This window comes from Apodemus sylvaticus, chromosome 20 (genome assembly GCF_947179515.1).
Source record: "Apodemus sylvaticus chromosome 20, mApoSyl1.1, whole genome shotgun sequence".
NCBI lineage: Eukaryota > Metazoa > Chordata > Mammalia > Rodentia > Muridae > Apodemus > Apodemus sylvaticus.
In genome coordinates this window covers 5,129,913-5,149,426 of record NC_067491.1, presented here as the reverse complement: position 1 = coordinate 5,149,426, position 19,514 = coordinate 5,129,913, and the positions used below count along the sequence as shown (strand labels likewise).

General features: G+C 43.9%; 1 protein-coding gene across 1 annotated transcript; it reads left to right on the top strand.

The window, feature by feature from the left end:
- The first annotated feature begins 1,411 nt into the window (after positions 1–1,411).
- On the top strand, positions 1,412–17,415 carry Prim1 (DNA primase subunit 1). The gene is made up of 13 exons (XM_052165408.1): positions 1,412–1,586; positions 2,187–2,344; positions 4,899–5,005; positions 5,074–5,147; positions 6,988–7,124; positions 8,749–8,807; positions 9,847–9,956; positions 10,798–10,889; positions 11,011–11,149; positions 12,773–12,842; positions 14,604–14,701; positions 16,447–16,545; positions 17,316–17,415. Exons 1-13 carry the CDS (start codon positions 1,484–1,486, stop codon positions 17,333–17,335), a joined length of 1,266 nt encoding a protein of 421 aa, XP_052021368.1. The 5' UTR covers positions 1,412–1,483; the 3' UTR covers positions 17,336–17,415.
- The last annotated feature ends 2,099 nt before the right edge of the window (positions 17,416–19,514 follow it).

The following is a 19,514-nucleotide window of genomic DNA, read 5'->3' as shown; positions in this document are numbered from 1 at the left end:
CCTCCCCTGACTCCTCCATTGAGGTCCCCGTGCTCAGTCTGAGGGTTGGCTGTGAGCATCCACCTCTGTATTGGTCAGGCTCTGGCGGAGCCTCTCAGGATACAGCTCTATCAGGCTCCTGTCAGCATGCACTTCTTGGCATCAGCAATAGTGTCTGGGTAAGGCTCTGCCTTTTAAAATTACATATTTAAAATAGTAAGACACAAAAATGTCAACGCAAAATTAAATAAACAGACAAAAGAATTCTGAGTTATCCTTGTAACCATTGTTCAGAAAATTACATTATGTTTTGTTTTGTTTTTCGAGACAGGGTTTCTCTGTGTAGCCCTGGCTGTCCTGGAACTTACTCTGTAGACCAGGCTGGTCTCGAACTCAGAAATCTGCTTGCCTCTGCCTCCCAAGTGCTGGGATTACAGGCGTGCTCCACCACTGCCTGGAGAAAACTAAGTTCTTACATATAATTTTACAAATGGTGCAAGAAATAAACCTCTATCTGACAGTTTTGCAGAAAACCAAACTGTTCTTCCCAGTGATGGTCTGGTTTAAATAACAAACCCTGAAATACGGGTTCAAAACAGCAATTCACTCTTAGCCAACAACTTCTCTAATTTTATTCCAATTTTGGTCCAACAACAGAAAGTAAAATGTGTCTCCTCACTTCTTGTTAGATGTAGCCTTCTTACACCTCTCACAAACGAACAGACTCCAATCAGAACCACTAGACACCGGCTCTTTTCCCTGGTACCCCCAAGCCCCAAGCCCCAACTCCTACTCCTGTCCCTTTTTATTATTTATTTTCTATGAAGTTCCCACATTCCTGTGAGCCTTTGTATCTGTACCAAAAGTGTAAATGTAAAATGGTGTTTGACTTAATTGCCATAGAATACTTAGACTAAATAGCCTTTGATTTTTCTCACGTGGTCTTCATTTAGAATACCGAATACAGTAACTCTATAACAATTTTCCAAACCCTCTTTATGAGATATTGTCTCTAATAATATTCATCTTTTGCACAGGACTTTTTTTTTTTTTTTTTTGTTTTTTTGTTTTGTTTTTCGAGACAAGGTTTTTCTGTGTAGCCCTGGCTGTCCTGGAACTCACTCTGTAGACCAGGCTGGCCTCGAACTCAGAAATCTTCCTGCCTCTGCCTCCCAAGTGCTGGGATTAAAGGTGTGCGCCACCACTGCCCGGCTTGCACAGGACTTTTTAAAACCCTATTATTAATAATCTAAGTCAATATGCTAATGGTCTCTCCCCGGGGACAACCCTGTTGCTAAATGGGTAAGTTTTCCTGAGCTGAGCCGGAAGATGCAGGTTAACTCCAGAAGTAGCAATCGAGTTCGCCTCACTTGAGAGACCTGCCAGAACTACAATTCCCAGCGGTCTCTGCGGCGGCGCGGGCCCATACGTGCGCAATGATGGGGTCCGGTCTTGTTCCCGCCAATTCTCGTGTAAGTCTTGTCCGGGTCCAGTTCTTTACTTCATGGAGCCATTTGATCCCGCGGAGCTGCCGGAACTACTCAAGCTTTATTATCGAAGGCTCTTTCCCTACTCCCAGTACTATCGCTGGCTCAACTATGGCGGAGGTGATGGAGGCTGGAACGGGATGGGTTGCGGGGCTGGGAGCGGTGTGTGAAGATATTCTGGGCGGGATGTCATTATATACTGTATAAAGGCCCCCAGTGCCGACCTGAGTCCCTCCTGCACTATCCCCATCCGTCCCACCACCTGTAAGGTACAAAAAGACAGGCGAACCCAATGGCCTTACTGTGTAAATGAAAGAAAGAAAGCAAGCTAGGAGTTGTGACCTGCAACCAGGTCCTAGGAAGAAGGTACCTTCTTCACCGATGACAGGCATTTCGTCCTGAAATATTTACATCTCCTGTTTATTGTTCCCTAGCAAATGTGAAATTGTTTGCCCTTCAGATTACAGGCTATCTAGAACAGAGTTAGGCACAGGGCACTCATTAAAAATATTCCAGAGAGCCTAATAACTCATACCTGTAATCCTTTCATTCTGGAGGTTGGGCATGTGGATTTTCATGGGTTCAAGGCCAGCCTGGGCTACATAGTGAGTGCTATGGCAACATAGTCTACACAATAAGACCTTGTCATTTAAAAATATATGTCTTCCCATTTGTTAAGGTTGTATTATGCCCCAAACTGAAATTAAAACTATTTTGCAGTGACAAAGAATTACTTTCAACACCGTGAATTTTCATTCACACTGAAAGATGATATTTACATACGCTACCAGTCCTTCAACAATCAGAGTGATCTGGAAAAGGAGATGCAGAAAATGAATCCATATAAGATTGATATCGGCGCGGTATATTCTCACAGGGTAAGGAATCTTTTTTTTTTTTCCGTATTTGTTTCATAAGCCAGAGGGAGTTGGTGCCCCCAAGTTTTGGAGGTAATGTTTTAGCCGGGCAGTGGTGGCGCACGCCTGTAATCCCAGCACTCTGGGAGGCAGAGGCAGGCGGATTTCTGAGTTCGAGGCCAGCCTGGTCTACAGAGTGAGTTCCAGGACAGCCAGGGCTACACAGAGAAACCCTGTTTTGGAAAAAAAAAAGAAGGTAATGTTTTAGAGTTTATTATAGTTGATGAAACACACCTTTTTTTCAAGTAAATTTTAATCTTGTTTAACACTCTACTGACTAAAAATCACGTGGCGGTTAATACCTTGCCTTCTTACTAGGTTTAGAAGAAAAGATGGGCGTTGAGCAGGACTGTAGCTCAGCAGATAAGAGTGCTTGTCTGGTATTCATGAACATTTAGATTCCCTTCCTAAGAACACATAAGCCAAGTGTAATGTGCATTATCTGTAACCCCGGCTCAAAGGAGGCAGAGACCAGTTTGAAATACATGAGACCCTGTCTTTAAAAAGGAAAAAACAAAGTCTTGCTGGGGTCCTGGCATACTCCTTTAATCCCAGAGGCAGGCAGATCTGTGAGTTGACATTTGAGACCAGCCTCATCCACAGAATGATTACCAGGACAGGCAGGGCTGCAAGAGACATGAGGGCAGCGAGTACAACTCTGATTTGGTTGGTTGGAAGCCAAAATAAAACAAATTTATGTTCAAAAGCAGTAAGTCCGAGGCTGGGGAGACAATTCCGTTGCAAAAGTGCTTGAGGACCTCAGTTGGAAATCTCCAGTACCCTTATAAAAAGCCCTCAAAGCAGGGACCAAAAAAAAAGAAAATCCCTGGAGTTTGCTGGCCAGACAGACTAGCTGAACCTGGGAGCTCCAGGATTGGGGAGAGACGAGAGGCCCTGTCTCAGTAAGTAGAGAAAATACCCAACCTCAACCTCTGGCATACACATATGCATCTGCACATGGGCACACCCACAGACACACATAAGTATAAAAGATGTTGCTAGATTGCTCAGAAAAGGAGCTGGAATGTATATTAGTCATAGAATATGTATGGTGTGGGTTGTGAGACCCTGCATTTGCCGATCAGGCTTGTGTCCTGTGAGACCTTTGATCCCTGTGGTTCCAGGGTGTAGGGAACTAATGCCATTCTAGTTCTCCTTACTGCATGAGACCTGGAAGCTCTTAGGATTTTCTGTCCATCTTTTCTCTCCCTAGCTCTAAAACTATACAACTGGGCACCATGGTATTTGCCCTTTTTTTTTTAAAGATTCATTTTATTTATATGAGTGCACTGTAGCAGTCTTCAGATACACCAGAAGAGGGCATCAGATCTTATTACAGATGGTTGTGAGCCACCATGTGGTTGCTGGGAATTGAACTCAGGACCTCTGGAAGAGCAGTCAGTGCTCTTAACCGCTGAGCCATCGCTCCAGCACTGGAATGTGCCTTTTATTGTTTGTCCTGATAGGTATCGATGGACCCTTACAATACCCCTGGTCTTCAATTGTTGGGGGAAGCTATAGTTTTTTTTCTAAATAGCCAGTCTTTTTTTTTTTTTTTAATGTTATTTCCAAGAATTTCAATGATAGTTCATTAAACTCTCTTTGCAGTCTTAACCCGTTCACACTTACACACACACCCATTTATAATCTTCCTGCTTCTTCTGCCTCCCAAGTAGCCAGAGTTGTAGTTGTGTACCAAAGTACTCCCCAATGAATGTGATGTTTTACTCAGAAGCGATTTGGCTGAGCCATATTCCAAGGGACTCTCTGAGCAGAGTTCTCCTCGATCTTTGTCAGGATAAAATCTCCACTAACAGAGACCTTAGTTTAGTTACTGACCTATCCCTAGAACCTAGAATGGTGCCCGACACATCTGGTCAGATTCTTCTTAAAGGGATCTAGTCTCCTGCCTGGGTTATCAGTGGAAGCCAACAGACGTGAGGAGAAAGGCCTGAGTCCCTGGATAAAGAGATGATGGCTCAACAGGAAAAGCATGTGGTTTGGCCCTGAGTTCAAACCTCCAGCATCCACGTCAAAGCTGCACCTATAACATGTGCATATGGGGCAGAGGCAGGAGGACACCGGGGCTTGCTGGTAATCAAGGGTAGCTTGGGCTACATGAGACCCTGTCTCAAAAGCAACAACAGAGACTAATTTGAGGAGGTAATTTTTTAATATGTTGAAGGGATCTAAAATAAGCATATATGTGTTATTTATATGTACCATAACAAGGAAAGATTTGTAAAATACCCTGTAATAGGAATTATTTGTATAGACATTTACTTATTAGAAACCTGACACAGCTTTGTCATCTCTATCAAGCAGCATATACTTAGAGTTAATTCATTATACCTTATTTTAAGTCGGTTAAAAATAAAACTATCGATTCAGATTGTATGAGATCCAAAGTATCTAAAGTGTCACGGGCGTGGTGTTGTACAGCATCTTTGACTCACTTGCCCTGTGGGTAAACATGGCAGCTCTTGCAGAAGCTGATGGAGTTCTGTATTCATAGCCCAGTCAACACAATACAGTGAGGCTGGGAGCTTTCCAGGCCCAGGAGAAAGAGCTGGTCTTTGATATCGACATGACAGACTACGACGACGTGAGGAGATGCTGTAGGTAAGCAGGCGCCTTCCTGCTGGGGTAGGTGACATCACTGGCAGTGGGTAATGATGGCTGTGTTCCAGTTCTGCAGACATATGTCCCAAGTGCTGGACTCTCATGACAATGGCCATGCGCATCATAGACCGGGCGTTGAAGGGTATGTGTCCATGTGTCCTTTGTGTCCGTGTGTCATGGTGTCAGTGCATCATGTCAGTGTGTCTGTCGTGTGTGTCAGTATGTTGTATGTGTCAGTGTGTCATATATGTCAGTGTGGTGTAGGTGTCAGTGTGTCCGTCATATGTGTCAGTATGTTGTGTCAGTGTCATGTGTTATATGGTGTGTTGTGTATGTCTTGTGCTATATGTTTCAGTGTGTCACATATATCAGTGTGTCATATGTGTCAGTGTGTCATGTGTGTTAGTGTGCTGCGTGTCAGTGGGTTGTGTGTGTCAGTGTCTGTATGTGTCTGTGTGTCATGTGTATCGGTATGTTATATGTGTCAATATGTGGGTGTCGGTGTGGTGTGTGTCAGTGTGTTGTATGCGTTAGTGTGATATGTGTGTTAGTGTGTGATGTATCGGTGTGGTGTGTGTCTCAGTGTGTCAATGTATTGTGTCAGAGTGGTGTGTCTGTCAGTGTGTTATGTGTGCCAGTGTGGTGTGTGTCTCAGTGTGTCAATGTGTTGTGCCAGTGTGGTGTGTGTCTGTCAGTGTGTTATATGTGCCAGTGTGGTATGTGTGTGTCAGTGTGTTGAATGTGTTAGTGTGTCATGCGTGTCAGTGTGTTGTATCTCAGTGTATTGGGTGTCTTAGTGTGTCAGTGTGTTATATGTGTCAGTGCCAGTGCGGTGTATATGTGTGTCAGTGTGGTGTGTGTCAGTGTGGTGTGTGTGTCAGTGTGTTATCCCCTCAGTTCTGTATCTCATTATCAGATCTCATACATTTCTAATATTTTCCCCTGAAACATAAGAGGAAAAAGAAAAGAGAAAAAAAAATAGTATTGAAAACATTGATACAGCTGTTGAACAGACTAGTGTACTTTCCCCCAGTACAGTCCACTGTGGAACAACTCTGCATGCTAGGTACTATTCTCCATAAGAGACATGAAAAGTTAACAGATCAGTCTTACCCAAGCTGGTTTTAAACTTGCTGTATTGCCAAGGATAACCTTGACCTCCTGATCCTCCTCCCTAATCAAATCACAGGACCCCTGAGCTGGGTCCCAGCTGCTGTGTGGACTGCCTCTCAGCCACCCCTAATTCTAGCTCCAAGGGATCCAATACCATCCTTCGGGTCTCTGCAGGCAACATCACATACACAGACATACACTCATATACACATAAATATTAATGAAAATAAGTCAAGGAAGAAATAAATCCTTGTTAGGAAGACGGTGGTGGGTAAGAAAGGCCAGCACTCCAGTCACAGAGAGCACTCTGTGGAGACGCGGTTCCAGAGGCTCGCCCAGCCGGCCTGTCTGGCTGAGTCAGTGACCTCCATGTGCAGTAAGAGACCTCAGAAAATATGGTGGGTGGCACCTGGCGTCAGTCAGCCTCTGAGCTCCCACAGGCATACACACCCTGATATGTCATAACCACAAAATAAAAAGTAAAACTTGAGAAACCCCACTCTGCTGGTGCTTGCGAGTAATTTCAAGGTCTGGAGTAGGAAGATCAGGAGTTCAAGGTCACCCTTTGCAGTAGAACAAGTTTAAGACCAAGCTGGTTACCTGGAAGGTGGCAGTGCACGCTTTTAATTTTGCCCTCAAGAGGCAGAGGCAGGCTGATAGACGCTGGTCTATAGGCAGCCAGGGCTACACAGAGAAACGAAAAGCCATCCTGGGTAACAAAAGACCTGTCTCAGAATGCATCACCAGTACCCACCCTGCCTGGGAAGGGGCAGGGTGAAAGATGAGAGTGCTTGTGAAAAATGTGAGAGTTGGATAAGCAAAAGCTACGGTGTAGGATTGTCCCAAAGCCTGCTGTTTCTGTCCCTCAGAGGACTTTGGATTTAAGCACCGCCTCTGGGTGTATTCAGGAAGGAGAGGTGTGCACTGTTGGGTCTGCGATGAGTCCGTTCGGAAGCTGTCCTCTGCTGTACGTTCCGGGATCGTGGAGTACTTGAGTCTTGTGAAGGTAATGGTCTGTTAATTAACAGTCTCCATGTCTTTCTCTAGTAAGTATTACCCAGAACTAAAATAAATTTATTTATTTTATGTATATGACTACCCTGTTGCTGTCTTCAGACACCCCAGAAGAGGGCATCAGATCCCATTACAGATGGCTGTGAGCCACCATGTGGTTGCTGGGAATTGAACTCAGGACCTCTGGAAGAAGAGTCAGTGCTTTTTTTTTTTTTTTTTTTTTTTTAATATTTATTTATTTACTATATGTAAGTACACTGTAGCTGTCTTCAGACACCAGAATAGGGTGTCAGATCTCTTTACTGATGGTTGTGAGCCATTATGTGGATGCTGGGATTTGAACTCATGACCTTTGGAAGAGCAGTCGGTACTCTTACCCGCTGAGCCATCTCTCCAGCCCATCAGTGCTCTTAACTACTAAGCCATCTCTCCAGCCCCCTACCCAGAACTTTTAGTAACACAGAAAATATATCTTTTTTTATAGCATTCATATCCTAGATTAAGTAAACTTTACAATGATCATTTAAAGTCATGATAGCTACTTTTAAAAGGTACTTGCACACACATACACACACACACACACATGGTTCTCAGGTAACATTGGAAGATGTTCTGGACGTAAGTACACTTGGATATGCTCACTGTAGCTGTGGTTATCAGTACACGTCCTTCCAGCGATGGGGACCATCAACAGTTCATTTCTCATGGATGGAAGGCGCCCCTCCCCCAGGCCCCACTCCATCATGTGGGGCTCCTGAGGAAGGGCGTGTCATTCTCATGAGTGCTAATATGTGGCTCTTGCTCTGGGAATAACCTCTCAGCCACACTGGGGCAAGAAACTTGAGTTACAGTCAGTGAGGCTCGTACACAAAGGAGAGCAGAAAGTGGGAGGAGGCCCTGGAAGAAGGGCTTCAGCAGGGAGGGTGGGCGGTGAAGAACTAAAATCCATTGTCTAAATATGTGAAACACAAACACTAAATAAACTATATATTTATATTTTAAATACGTGTGGCATCTCATGCCCATAATTCTAGTATTTGGGAACTGAAGCAGGAAGATGGTCTCTGGCCTCAAGGTTCAGATCAGCCTGGGCTGTAGAATGAGACCTTATCATCTCCAACAGCTGCAACTACGAAAAGATACTAAATGTTTTGTTGCTTAGTATCCTTCTTTGTAACAAAAGGAATCTTATTCAAGGAAGTTGGAGGTGTTGAGATCCTGGGCTGGAGAGACGGCTCAGTGTTTAAAAGCACTTTCTACTCTTGCAGTTCCAGGGTCTGACCCAGTCTTATGGCCTTTTTATCCCTTTTATCCACACTCTTGTCATGCACATACATATACTCAAACACATACATGTACTCAAGCACACACATACACAAAAGATAAAATAAATTATCTTTTGGATATATTTAAGATAATAAATAGATAATAAAGATAATCTAAGGTAATAAGATAATAAAACAGTATCCAAGCTTCTGTACCTCAGAATCTAGCCACTGACTTCGGTTTTATATAGCTTTAAATGGAATAATAGAATGTATTAAAGATGTTTTTTTAATAACTAATTTATGCTTTATAGTATACATAAAATTCTTTTTTGGTGGTTAATTTTTCAGGGCGGTCAAGACGTTAAAAAGAAAGTTCACCTAAATGAGAAGGTTCACCCTTTTGTCAGGTCTGTTGGGAAACCCCTGAGGCCTCCGGTGTGCCTGGCGTGCTTGTGGTCTCTTGCTGCACTGCGGTTTGCCTGGCGTGCTTGTGGTCTCTTGCTGCACTGCGGTGTGCCTGGCGTGCTTGTGGTCTCTTGCTGCACTGGCACTTGCTCCCCCCAGAGTAGTGTTTGCAGTAACAGTCACAGCTGACAGCCTCCAACTTTAGCCCTGTTCCAGTGTCGCTACTGTCATTTTCAGTAACCTTCAGGACTGTCAAGAGAAACATGACAGTACTTCCACTTAAAGATAAGTGGGTATTAGAGAACTATGTGGTTTGATTGACATCACACAAGCACACAGGTCTTGGTCTACTTAATTCTAGCACCCATGCTGTTTGTGCCTGGTTTCACCCTGTGACCTTGATAAATGCTGGAGTCATCACCTGTGTAAATGATGTAGGGACTTTGTGAGCTGCACCCGACTCCAGGGTGATGGCAAAGACAAAAGACACAAGACACAGTGTATTTGCAAACTGCAGACTCGGGGAGTGGTGTGGAGGGATTGGGGGTTGGGGGGGTTCAAGACAGGGTTTCTCTGTGCTGTCCTGGCACCCTATCTGGATTTCTACCACTGTTGCATGTCCTATGATGTTAGTAACATTATAGATTACAAGATCTAAGAAGTAATCATTTAGGCCAGGCATGGTGTGGCACACGCCTTTATTTAATTCCAATACCAGGGAGGCAGAGACAGGCAGATCTCTACAGAGGCCGGCTTGGTCTACAGAGTGAGTTCCAAGACTTACACAGTGAGACCCTGTCTCAAAGTAAGATAATTTTGTTTAAGAGCCAAGTTTCCCAAGTACTTACCAACCCTGCGACAGGTACATGCTAGGCTATTTCCATTTTAAGTGTCTAGTTTTAACTTAATTAACACAAAAAGGTGTCATTCCATTTATCTAGTTCTAGAAATTTAGGAAAAATAAGCAGTGACCTCACCTAGTAGGAGAGTGCTTGAGTATCCCGGGTCTTGCTAATGCTGTTGTTACTGTCATTCCTACAGAAAATCTATAAACATAATTAAAAAGTACTTTGAAGAATATGCCTTAGTTGACCAAGATATTCTTGAAAATAAAGAAAACTGGGATAAGATTTTAGCCCTTGTTCCTGAGAATATCCTTTCCTGGAGTTACATTGTAAGCCAGTTGTGTCGGGTCTGTGACATTATAGATGTATTTACATAGTCTCTGTGACATTATAGATATGTGTGTCTACATAGTCTCTGTGACATTATAGATGTGTGCATTTACAAAGTCTCTGTGACATTATAGATGTGTGCATTTACAAAGTCTCTGTGACATTATAGATGTGTGCATTTATAGTCTCTGTGACATTATAGATGTATGCATTTACAAAGTCTCTGTGACATTATAGATGTGTATATTTATAAAGTCTCTGACATTATAAATGTGTGCATTTATACAGTCTCTGTGACATTATACATGTGTGTGTCTATATAGTCTCTGTGACATTATACATATGTGTGTCTACAAAGTCTCTGACATTATACATGTGTACTGCCTACATAGTCTCTGACATACATGTGAACTGCCTGCATAGTCTCTTTAGATGTTTAATCTTTTGTTTTATGCAAGTATCTCCTGCATGTCTGCATTTTTTTTATCACTCGGCTACAGTAAGAAATGGGACCATTCTCTAAAATCATTTCCTCACTTTATAAATTGTTCCTAGAATTAGTGGTTAAAGAATGGGGAATCACTTTGTCTAGATTTGATGTCATAAGCACCCTCTAACTGCGTTAGCATTCTTTCTGCCGGATCACTACTATAGCTGTACAAGGGAATCTTTAATTCTGTAAGTGCTGAGCACTTGTGTCGTAGGAATCGTTAATAGTTCCTGAACGTGTGAAGCTTCAACATTCTTGTAATAATCCGTGCTAAAGACTTACTCGTTGAGGTACCCCAACTGAGCACGCTCCTTAACGAAGCACCACCAATTCATGATGAGCTGCAAAGAGGGTTTCAGAAATTCCAAAGTTCACCTCAGCGCTGGGAACACCTGAAGAAAGTGGCCAACTCACCTCAGGTACCCACCTCTGGGATCCACATTTACCAATATCAACGCATCTCCTAACTGAGTGATGACTGTGCTTTAAAGACAGTTTAAGTTCCTTCTGATCCTCATGCAGTCTCACGTCTGCTTTTAGAATATCAAGAATGAGAAGTGCAGCCCCTGGCTGGAGTGGGAGATTATGCTCCAGTACTGTTTCCCACGCCTGGATATCAACGTCAGCAAAGGGGTCAACCATTTACTGAAAAGTCCTTTTAGTGTTCATCCTAAGACAGGTACGGTGCAAACAAAGTAGGGAAAACTGAAGGAAAAACATTAGTCTTGTCTTGTGAGACAAGGTCTCAAGATGTAGCCCTGGCTGCCATGAGACTCACTGTGCAGATCAAGCCTCACCCACAGAGACCTGCCCGTCTGTGCTGGGATTAAAGGCACGTGCCACCCTGGCTGGCTCGTTACCTGTTAGCGAGGATGTCATTGGTTGTAAATACATGTGTCTGCAAAGTGAAAAGTTGAAGAGTCAACTCGTAGGCTACTATCTACCTACATTCCCTTTGTCAGTTAAGGAGCTCCTGGGGGAATTGCTACTATATAAAGGTTTTAGGGTTGGGAGGCATGAGGCTCAATCTGTAGAGCCCTTGCCTGGCATACCCAAAGCCCTGGACCTCATCGCCAGCAACCATAAAACTGTGTGATGGCACAGGCCTATAATCCCACTAATTAGGAGGAGGACACAGGAGGATCAGAAATTTAAAGTCATCGTCAGCAGTGTGGAGACTGAGGCTAGCCTCAGCTATCTGAGAGCCTTGTTATAAGAGAGGGGAGGGGGAGAGAGAGAGAGAGAGAAAGATTTTACACATTTGTGTTTCCAGCACACAGAAGGTAGAAGCAAGAGAGTTAGGAATCTGGGCGGCGGAAAGAAGGTCAGAGTCATCCTTGGCTACATAACAAGTTTTAAGCCAGCCAGGGTTCCATAGTTGTATCCTCAGCTCCTAGATACGAATTGTATGTATTTCCTCGGGCCTGGATTTATAAGATAATGCTGTCAAAGGTCATGGGTCACCTAACAACATTACCTTTAGAGAAATATCATTTATTTTATTGCCAAGCAGACATCAGTCAATTTTTATGCAAACTTGGTATACAGCTGGCTGCTGTTGGATACCATTGTCTGTGCAGTCTCATTATGGCCACATGACTGTATTTCCAAAGTATTTTGTAAAGATGTACAGTGTGGGACTGCTGAGATGGCGTAGTGGGTAAAAGGCACTGGCCACATGTACTGCTCTTCCAGAGGACCTGAGTTCAAATCCTAACAGCCATGTCACACAGCTCACAGCAGCCTATAAACCCAGCCCCAAGGGAATCTGATGCCTCTGGAATCTGTCATAGAACACACACACATATTAAACTTAAGATGTCCATTGTGGTCAAGTGTAGCAGTGCATACATATAGTCTCAGCACTCAGGAGGTTCAGAAGTTCAAGGCCAGGTCTGCCTACATAGTGAGGCCATAGTTCAAAACAACCTTAGTGTGATAGCTTATGCATCAAATCCATCCCAATACTCAGGCAGAGACAGGAAAATTGTTGAAAATTCAAAGCCAGCCTTCTCTGCATAGCAGTGCTTCAAGGACAACCAGAACTGTACAGTGGGACTCCGGCTCCCAAAACTGTATTTAAAACCCCTTATAATAGTAAAGGTTTTGGGGGGAAAAATTGCCGTGAGAGTGTGTGTGTGTGTGTGTGTGTGTGTGTGTGTGATGTTAAGGATTGAACCCAGGACCTTAAGCATGCAAGTCACTAAACTATATCCTGAGAATTTTGTCCAATTTTAACCAAAAATAATTCAGAGACACAACAACTGACAGTCATGCATTTACAATTTCTGGTTCTTAACAGGTCGGATTTCTGTGCCCATTGACTTTCAGAAAGTCGATCAGTTTGATCCATTTACTGTTCCAACTATAAGGTATGTTCCCAATCAGTGATCACTCCTTACTTGTGACTTTTTTTGAATTTTAAATAGATTACACTTGATCAGTAGACAGAGAAGTAGTGACATGCCATGATCCAGAGGCAGAGGCAGGAGGATCCCAAGCTCTAGTGTAGCTTAGTTGGATGGAGTGTATAACAGCAGGTGTTGTGGTATATACCTATAATCTCAGGCCTCAGAACGGAGGGCCGTCCTTGACTGTAACAAGTTTGAGGCCGCCCTGGAATACACGAGACCCTATTGAGCTGGCAGGTTGTTTGCTTGCATGTTGTTCAGAACCAGCAGTGCCAGGGCCTTCTACATATGCAGACTGCACCTCGACACATGGTACCTGTGCAGACAGTCGCTCTAGCTGTACCTTAGGCACATGGTACCTGTGCAGACAGTGGCTCTAGCTGTACCGCTGAGCTGTACCTCAGGCACATGGTACCTGTGCAGACAGTGGCTCTAGCTGTACCTCAGGCACATGGTACCTGTGCAGACAGTGGCTCTAGCTGTACCACTGAGCTGTACCTTAGGCACATGGTACCTGTGCAGACAGTGGCTCTAGCTGTACCGCTGAGGTGTACCTGAGGCACATGGTACCTGTGCAGACAGTGGCTCTAGCTGTACCTCAGGCACATGGTACCTGTGCAGACAGTGACTCTAGCTGTACCTCAGGCACATGGTACCTGTGCAGACAGTGACTCTAGCTGTACCTCAGGCACATGGTACCTGTGCAGACAGTGGCTCTAGCTGTACCACTGAGCTGTACCTCAGGCACATGGTACCTGTGCAGACAGTGACTCTAGCTGTACCTCAGGCACATGGTACCTGTGCAGACAGTGGCTCTAGCTGTACCTTAGGCACATGGTACCTGTGCAGACAGTGGCTTTAGCTGTACCTCAGGCACATGGTACCTGTGCAGACAGTGGCTCTAGCTGTACCACTGAGCTGTACCTCAGGTACATGGTACCTGTGCAGACAGTGGTTCTAGCTGTACCTCAGGCACATGGTACCTGTGCAGACAGTGGCTCTAGCTGTACCTCAGGCACATGGTACCTGTGCAGACAGTGGCTTTAGCTGTACCTCAGGCACATGGTACCTGTGCAGACAGTGGCTCTAGCTGTACCTCAGGCACATGGTACCTGTGCAGACAGTGGCTCTAGCTGTACCTCAGGCACATGGTACCTGTGCAGACAGTGGCTCTAGCTGTAACACTGAGCTGTGCCTCAGGCACATGGTACCTCTGCAGACAGTGGCTCTAGCTGTACCGCTGAGCTGTACCTCAGGCACATGGTACCTGTTCAGAGAGTGGCTCTAGCTGTACCACTGAGCTGTACCTCAGGCACATGGTACCTGTGCAGACAGTGGTTCTAGCTGTACCTTAGGCACATGGTACCTGTGCAGACAGTGGCTCTAGCTGTACCGCTGAGGTGTACCTCAGGCACATGGTACCTGTGCAGACAGTGGCTCTAGCTGTACCTTAGGCACATGGTACCTGTGCAGACAGTGGCTCTAGCTGTACCTCAGGCACATGGTACCTGTGCAGACAGTGGCTCTAGCTGTACCTCAGGCACATGGTACCTGTGCAGACAGTGGCTCTAGCTGTACCTCAGGCACATGGTACCTGTGCAGACAGTGGCTCTAGCTGGGGCACGTGGTTTTCACAGACTTTGAGCTCCCAATGCTAGTTTGCCCCAGGGTGTTGTGCGTCCAGGAACAGACCTCAACGTTCTCCTCTTCTGTTGCTTGCAGTGCCATCTGCCGGGAATTGGATATGGTTTCCACTAATGAGAAAGAAAAGGCGGAGAATGAAGCTGACGGCAGACCTGACAGCAGACCCAGAGTCAGAGGTAAGCTTCGGGGCTGAAGTTCTTACCTGTCTGCACTCCTCAGAAGCAGTCCTAAAACCAGCACCGTGGTGAATTCTGTTGCAGAGTGCTTTCTCTAGTTAGATATATTCCCAAGCACCTCGTCTTCTGGTTTTAGAATCATTTTAAATGGGATATTTGGGGCTGGAGAGATGGCCCAGTGGTTAAGAGCACTGACTGTTCTTCCAAAGGACCCCAGTTCAATTCTCAGTACCCACATGGCAACTCACAGCTGTCTATACCTCCAATCCTAGGGGATCCAACATCCTCACACAGACATGCATTGCAGGCAAAACCCCAATGTGCCAAAAGTAAATAAAACAAAACCAAAAAAGTTAAATGGGATATTTTTCCTAATTTCTTTCTCTGAGAATACATTACTGGTTTATATACAGGCTGATTTTGTACCCTGCAAGTTTTTTAGGATATTCTATAGAGTCTTTAAAGAATCATGTTGAGGCCAGGCAGTGGTGGCGCACACCTTCAATCCTAGCACTTGGGAGGCAGAAGCAGGTGGATTTCTGAGTTCTAAGCCAGCCTTGTCTACAAAGTGAGTTCCAGGACAGCCAGGGCTACACAGAGAAACCCTGTCTCGAAAAGACAAAAAACCCAAAACAAAACAAAAGTAATAATAATTAATAAATAAATCTTTAAAAACAAAAATAAGAGGGAAGGTGGGCGTTGTTTTCTTGTTCTTAGTCTGTCTCCATTTTTCATAACGTTGTCTATAGGTTTGTTGTATATGACCTTTATCATTTCGAGGACTGCTCCAACTATAAAGTCTCTAGAACTTTGATCATGAGGACATATCGAACTTTGTCAAATGCCTTTTCAACATCAACAGAAACACTGTGTGGTTCTGTCTTAAGTTTATTCATATGACATATTACATTTATTGATGTACATATGTTGAACCAAACTTGCCTCTCTGGCACGAAGCCTACTTGTTCACAGTGTATAATCTTAGTGTGTTCCTGATTCAGTTTGCAAGTATTTTGTTGGGAATTTTTACATCTATGCTCATCAAAAAAATTGGTCTGTAGTGTTTTGCTTGTGTGTGTGTGTGTGTGTGTGTGTGTGTGTGTGTGTGTGTGTGTGTGTGTGTGTGTGTTGTGTCCTTATTTGGTTTTGCTACCAGGATAATATTGCCTTCATAGAATGAATCTGGTGGTGTTCCTCCTTTTCTGTTTGTACAACAAACTTTTTAAAAATTGGTATGAGGTAGTCCTTGAATGTTGGATAGGTCAAGCATGGTGGCACATGCCTTTGATCCTAGTACTTGGAAGGCAGAAGCAGGAGAGCGGCTGCGAGTTCAAGGCCAGCCTGGTCTACAGAGTGAGTTCAGGACAGTTGGGACTACACAGAGAAATTCTGTTTCAAAAAAAGAAAAACAACAAACTAGAAGAGTAGGACATCAGTGGCTCTGTCCAGCTTCCATTTGTGGTGTGAATGTCTCCTGGACTTAATTTTGGTATGTGATGTGTATCTAGGAATCCTTCTATTTCTCAGTATAAGTTTTCGTAGTAATCACTACCATGGCTCAGTATTTCCGCGGAATGTGTCAGAATAACACCTTCTGTTCTCTGATACATTTATATCTCCTGTTGGGTTGACTAAAGGTTTGTCAATCTTACTTCTTCAAAGAACTAACTCTGTTTGGTTGTTCTAAACTATTCATGTTCTTTCTGTCAGCTTGCTTGTTCTAATGTTCATGTCTTATGATTTAGATTATAAGAAGACCAGTCTAGCACCATATGTGAAAGTATTCGAACAGTTTCTTGAAAACCTGGATAAATCCCGGAAAGGAGAACTCCTGAAGAAGAGTGGTAAGATGAGCCTGCCCTAGTCTTTGTAAAGCTAATCTTTGTCTAATCTAGTTAAAAAAAAAAAATACTAGCCAGGCAGTGTTGGCGCACGCCTGTAATCCCAGCACTCTGGGAGGCAGAGGCTGGCAGATTTCTGAGTTCGAGGCCAGCCTGGTCTACAGAGTGAGTTCCAAGACAGCCAGGGCTATACAGAGAAACCCTGGATTTTTTTTGTTATTGTTGTTTTACATTTATTTAGTTGTGTGTGTGTATGTGTGTGTGTGTACACATTCACCACAGAATGTCGATCTCAGAAGACAACTTGGAGGGGGGGGGCTTGTTTTTTGTTTTGTTTTGTTTTGTTTTTTCCGAGACAAGGTTTCTCTGTGTAGCCCTGGCTGTCCTGGAACCCTGTAGACCAGACTAGCCTCGAACTCAGAAATCCTTCTGCCTCTGCCTCCCAAGTGGTCAGAAGACAAGTTGTAGTGGCTATTTCTCTCCATCCACTCATGTAGGTCCTGGGACTTGAACTCAGGTCTTTAGGCTTAGCAGCAAGCACCCACACCCAATGAGCAGTCTTGCCAACCAAGGCCTCTGTATTCTCATTGTGTCCTGGATCAACCTATAATTTGGGCTTCAACAAGTGTGAATACATACCTTTATATATGGTGTGAATTAATAGAAGCTTGAAACAAAGCAGAATATGGAAATAAATGGTTTCATTTTCCTTTACTAATTCTTTCACTTGAAACATTTTTATTTTTAAAATTTTGTTTTCTATTTTGTTTTAGATTTACAAAAAGATTTCTGAAGAAAACAACTCCCATCAAGCCAACGTGAATACCTTTCACCTTCAACCATGGAACATTTAATAAATACAGTAGCATCATCGATGTGCCTTAATCCTTAGAGCAGAACTTTTGAGAAAAAATTTATGTCTAAGAGACCTGGTTTCTAGCCAGGCAGTGGTGGCGCACGCCTTTAATCCCAGCACTTGAGAGGCAGAGGCAGGCAGATTTCTGAGTTCGAGGCCAGCCTGGTCTACAGAGTGAGTTCCAGGACAGCCGGGGCTACACAGAGAAACCCTGTCTGGAAAAAAAAAACAAAAAAACAAACAAAAAAAAAGAGTGAGAGAGAGACCTGGTTTCTGAAACCAAAGAAGGCGTCAAGGGCCCTGAAAGAAACAATAAATCAAGGAAAAGGTGAACTGCAGAAGTTTGTAAAATGTATTATACGAAGACAATCCTTAGGCTTCCGATGCACAGGTCCTACCCGTTACTGTGCAGAGTCGTAAGTGAGCAGGAGCTTGCCCAGAACTTCCGTTTTAGCACTCTGGAGTCCTCCTTCACCTTCATGGTTTTATATAAATGACGTCTGGCCTCGGCCTTCAGCAGTGTAAGTTAGTCATGACTCACAGCTGCAATCCCAGCACCTAGCAGTCTGAGGCAGAAGGATTGCCACAAATTCAGGGCCAGTCTGAGCTACACCACAATCAAATCGTCAGGGTTCTTTAGAGCAACAGAGCATGTGTGTTGTCAGTGAGGGACAGCCTTGCTCATGAGAGGAAAGACCTTCCTTCCTCCATGCCCTTTATAGAGCTGCCATCAGAAGGTATGTCCAGAGTTAGGGTGCATCTTACCACCTCAAAATAGCCAAATAGATTTAGATTTGAGAGATGGGGGTCAACTCTAGACCAAGCTGGCCTCGAACCTGTGGCAGTCCAACTGTGTCAGCCTCCTGGGTGCTAGGGTTACAAGCCTCAACCACCATGTCCAGTTTTTTCCTTTCTCTTTTTCTTTTTTTAATAGATTTCTCTTTATTTATTTTTAAGATTTATTTATTTATATTTATATGAGTACACTGTAGCTGTCTTCAGACACACACCAGAAGAGTGCATTGGATCCCAATACAGATGGCTGTGAGCCACCATGTGGTTGCTGGATTTGAACTCGGGACCTTCAGAGGAGCAGTCAGTGCTCTTAAGCGGTGACACTTTCCTTCTGTTATCCTGACATATCATACACGCATTTGTATCATTACACTTCCTTCCTCATCTCTCCCTTTTTTCCCCAAACGGCCCTCCCTTTTTCTTTCATGTCAAATATTTTCTTTGTCTCTCTTGTTCCTCCTTAAAATTATTTTTAAACAAATAACTAAACCTACCAAAACTTCCAAAGATGAACAATATTAGGGCTTAATAGGATGATCTTTATCAAGCATTTTCGGTTTCACTGCCTTTCCCCTCAGCAACTGGATGAATTCATCACAAAGAAGCAGCTTAAAAATGGAATGAACTTGGGCTGGAAGAGGTGGCTCAGTGCTTAAGAGCATTGACTGCTCTTCCAGAGGACCTGGGTTCTATTCCCAGCACCCACTTGGCAGCTCACAACTGTCTGTAGCTCCAAGTCCAGGGGATCTGACACCTTCACATAGTGAAGGGGACAAAACACCCAATGCACATAAAAAAAAAAATAATAATAAAAAGGAATCATCAAAAATGTAACCAACTTAACCAAAACAAAAAAGCTATTGTAAGGGGAGAGGACATAATGGACCCCGACTTTCATCCCAGCACAGGCAGGTAGATCTCTGAGTCTGAGGCAACCTGGTCTACATGCCAAGTTCCATGCCCGCAGAGTCAAGAGTTATGTTTAGGAGACCCGGTCTCAAAAACATTTGTTTTTGTCAAAACACTTGACCTCCTTACCTCTTAAGGGAAAAATATTAAAAGCCACTTTGCAAAACTCCTTATTTAAGTTTCTGTATACTGTGGATTATTTAGTCTTCAGCTTCTAAGAGAGGGTCAATTAAAGCTTCTATAATCTAGAATTATAATTATATAATTGTATTATGCCGAGCAGTGGTGATGCATGCCTTTAATCCCAGCACTCTGGGAGGCAGAGGCAGGTGGATTTCTGAGTTCGAGGCCAGCCTGGTCTACAGAGTGAGTTCCAGGACAGCCAGGGCTACACAGAGAAACACTATCTCAA

What these genes read in the sequence shown, in the direction of transcription:
- Prim1 (XM_052165408.1), top strand. Translation starts at nt 1,484, where the DNA reads ATGGAGCCATTTGATCCCGCGGAGCTGCCGGAACTACTCAAGCTTTAT. An exon ending in TTTAGCCCTTGTTCCTGAGA is followed by an intron (nt 9,957 to 10,797) that starts ATATCCTTTCCT and finishes ACGAAGCACCAC; the next exon opens with CAATTCATGATGAGCTGCAA. An exon ending in AGAACTCCTGAAGAAGAGTG is followed by an intron (nt 16,546 to 17,315) that starts GTAAGATGAGCC and finishes ATTTTGTTTTAG; the next exon opens with ATTTACAAAAAGATTTCTGA.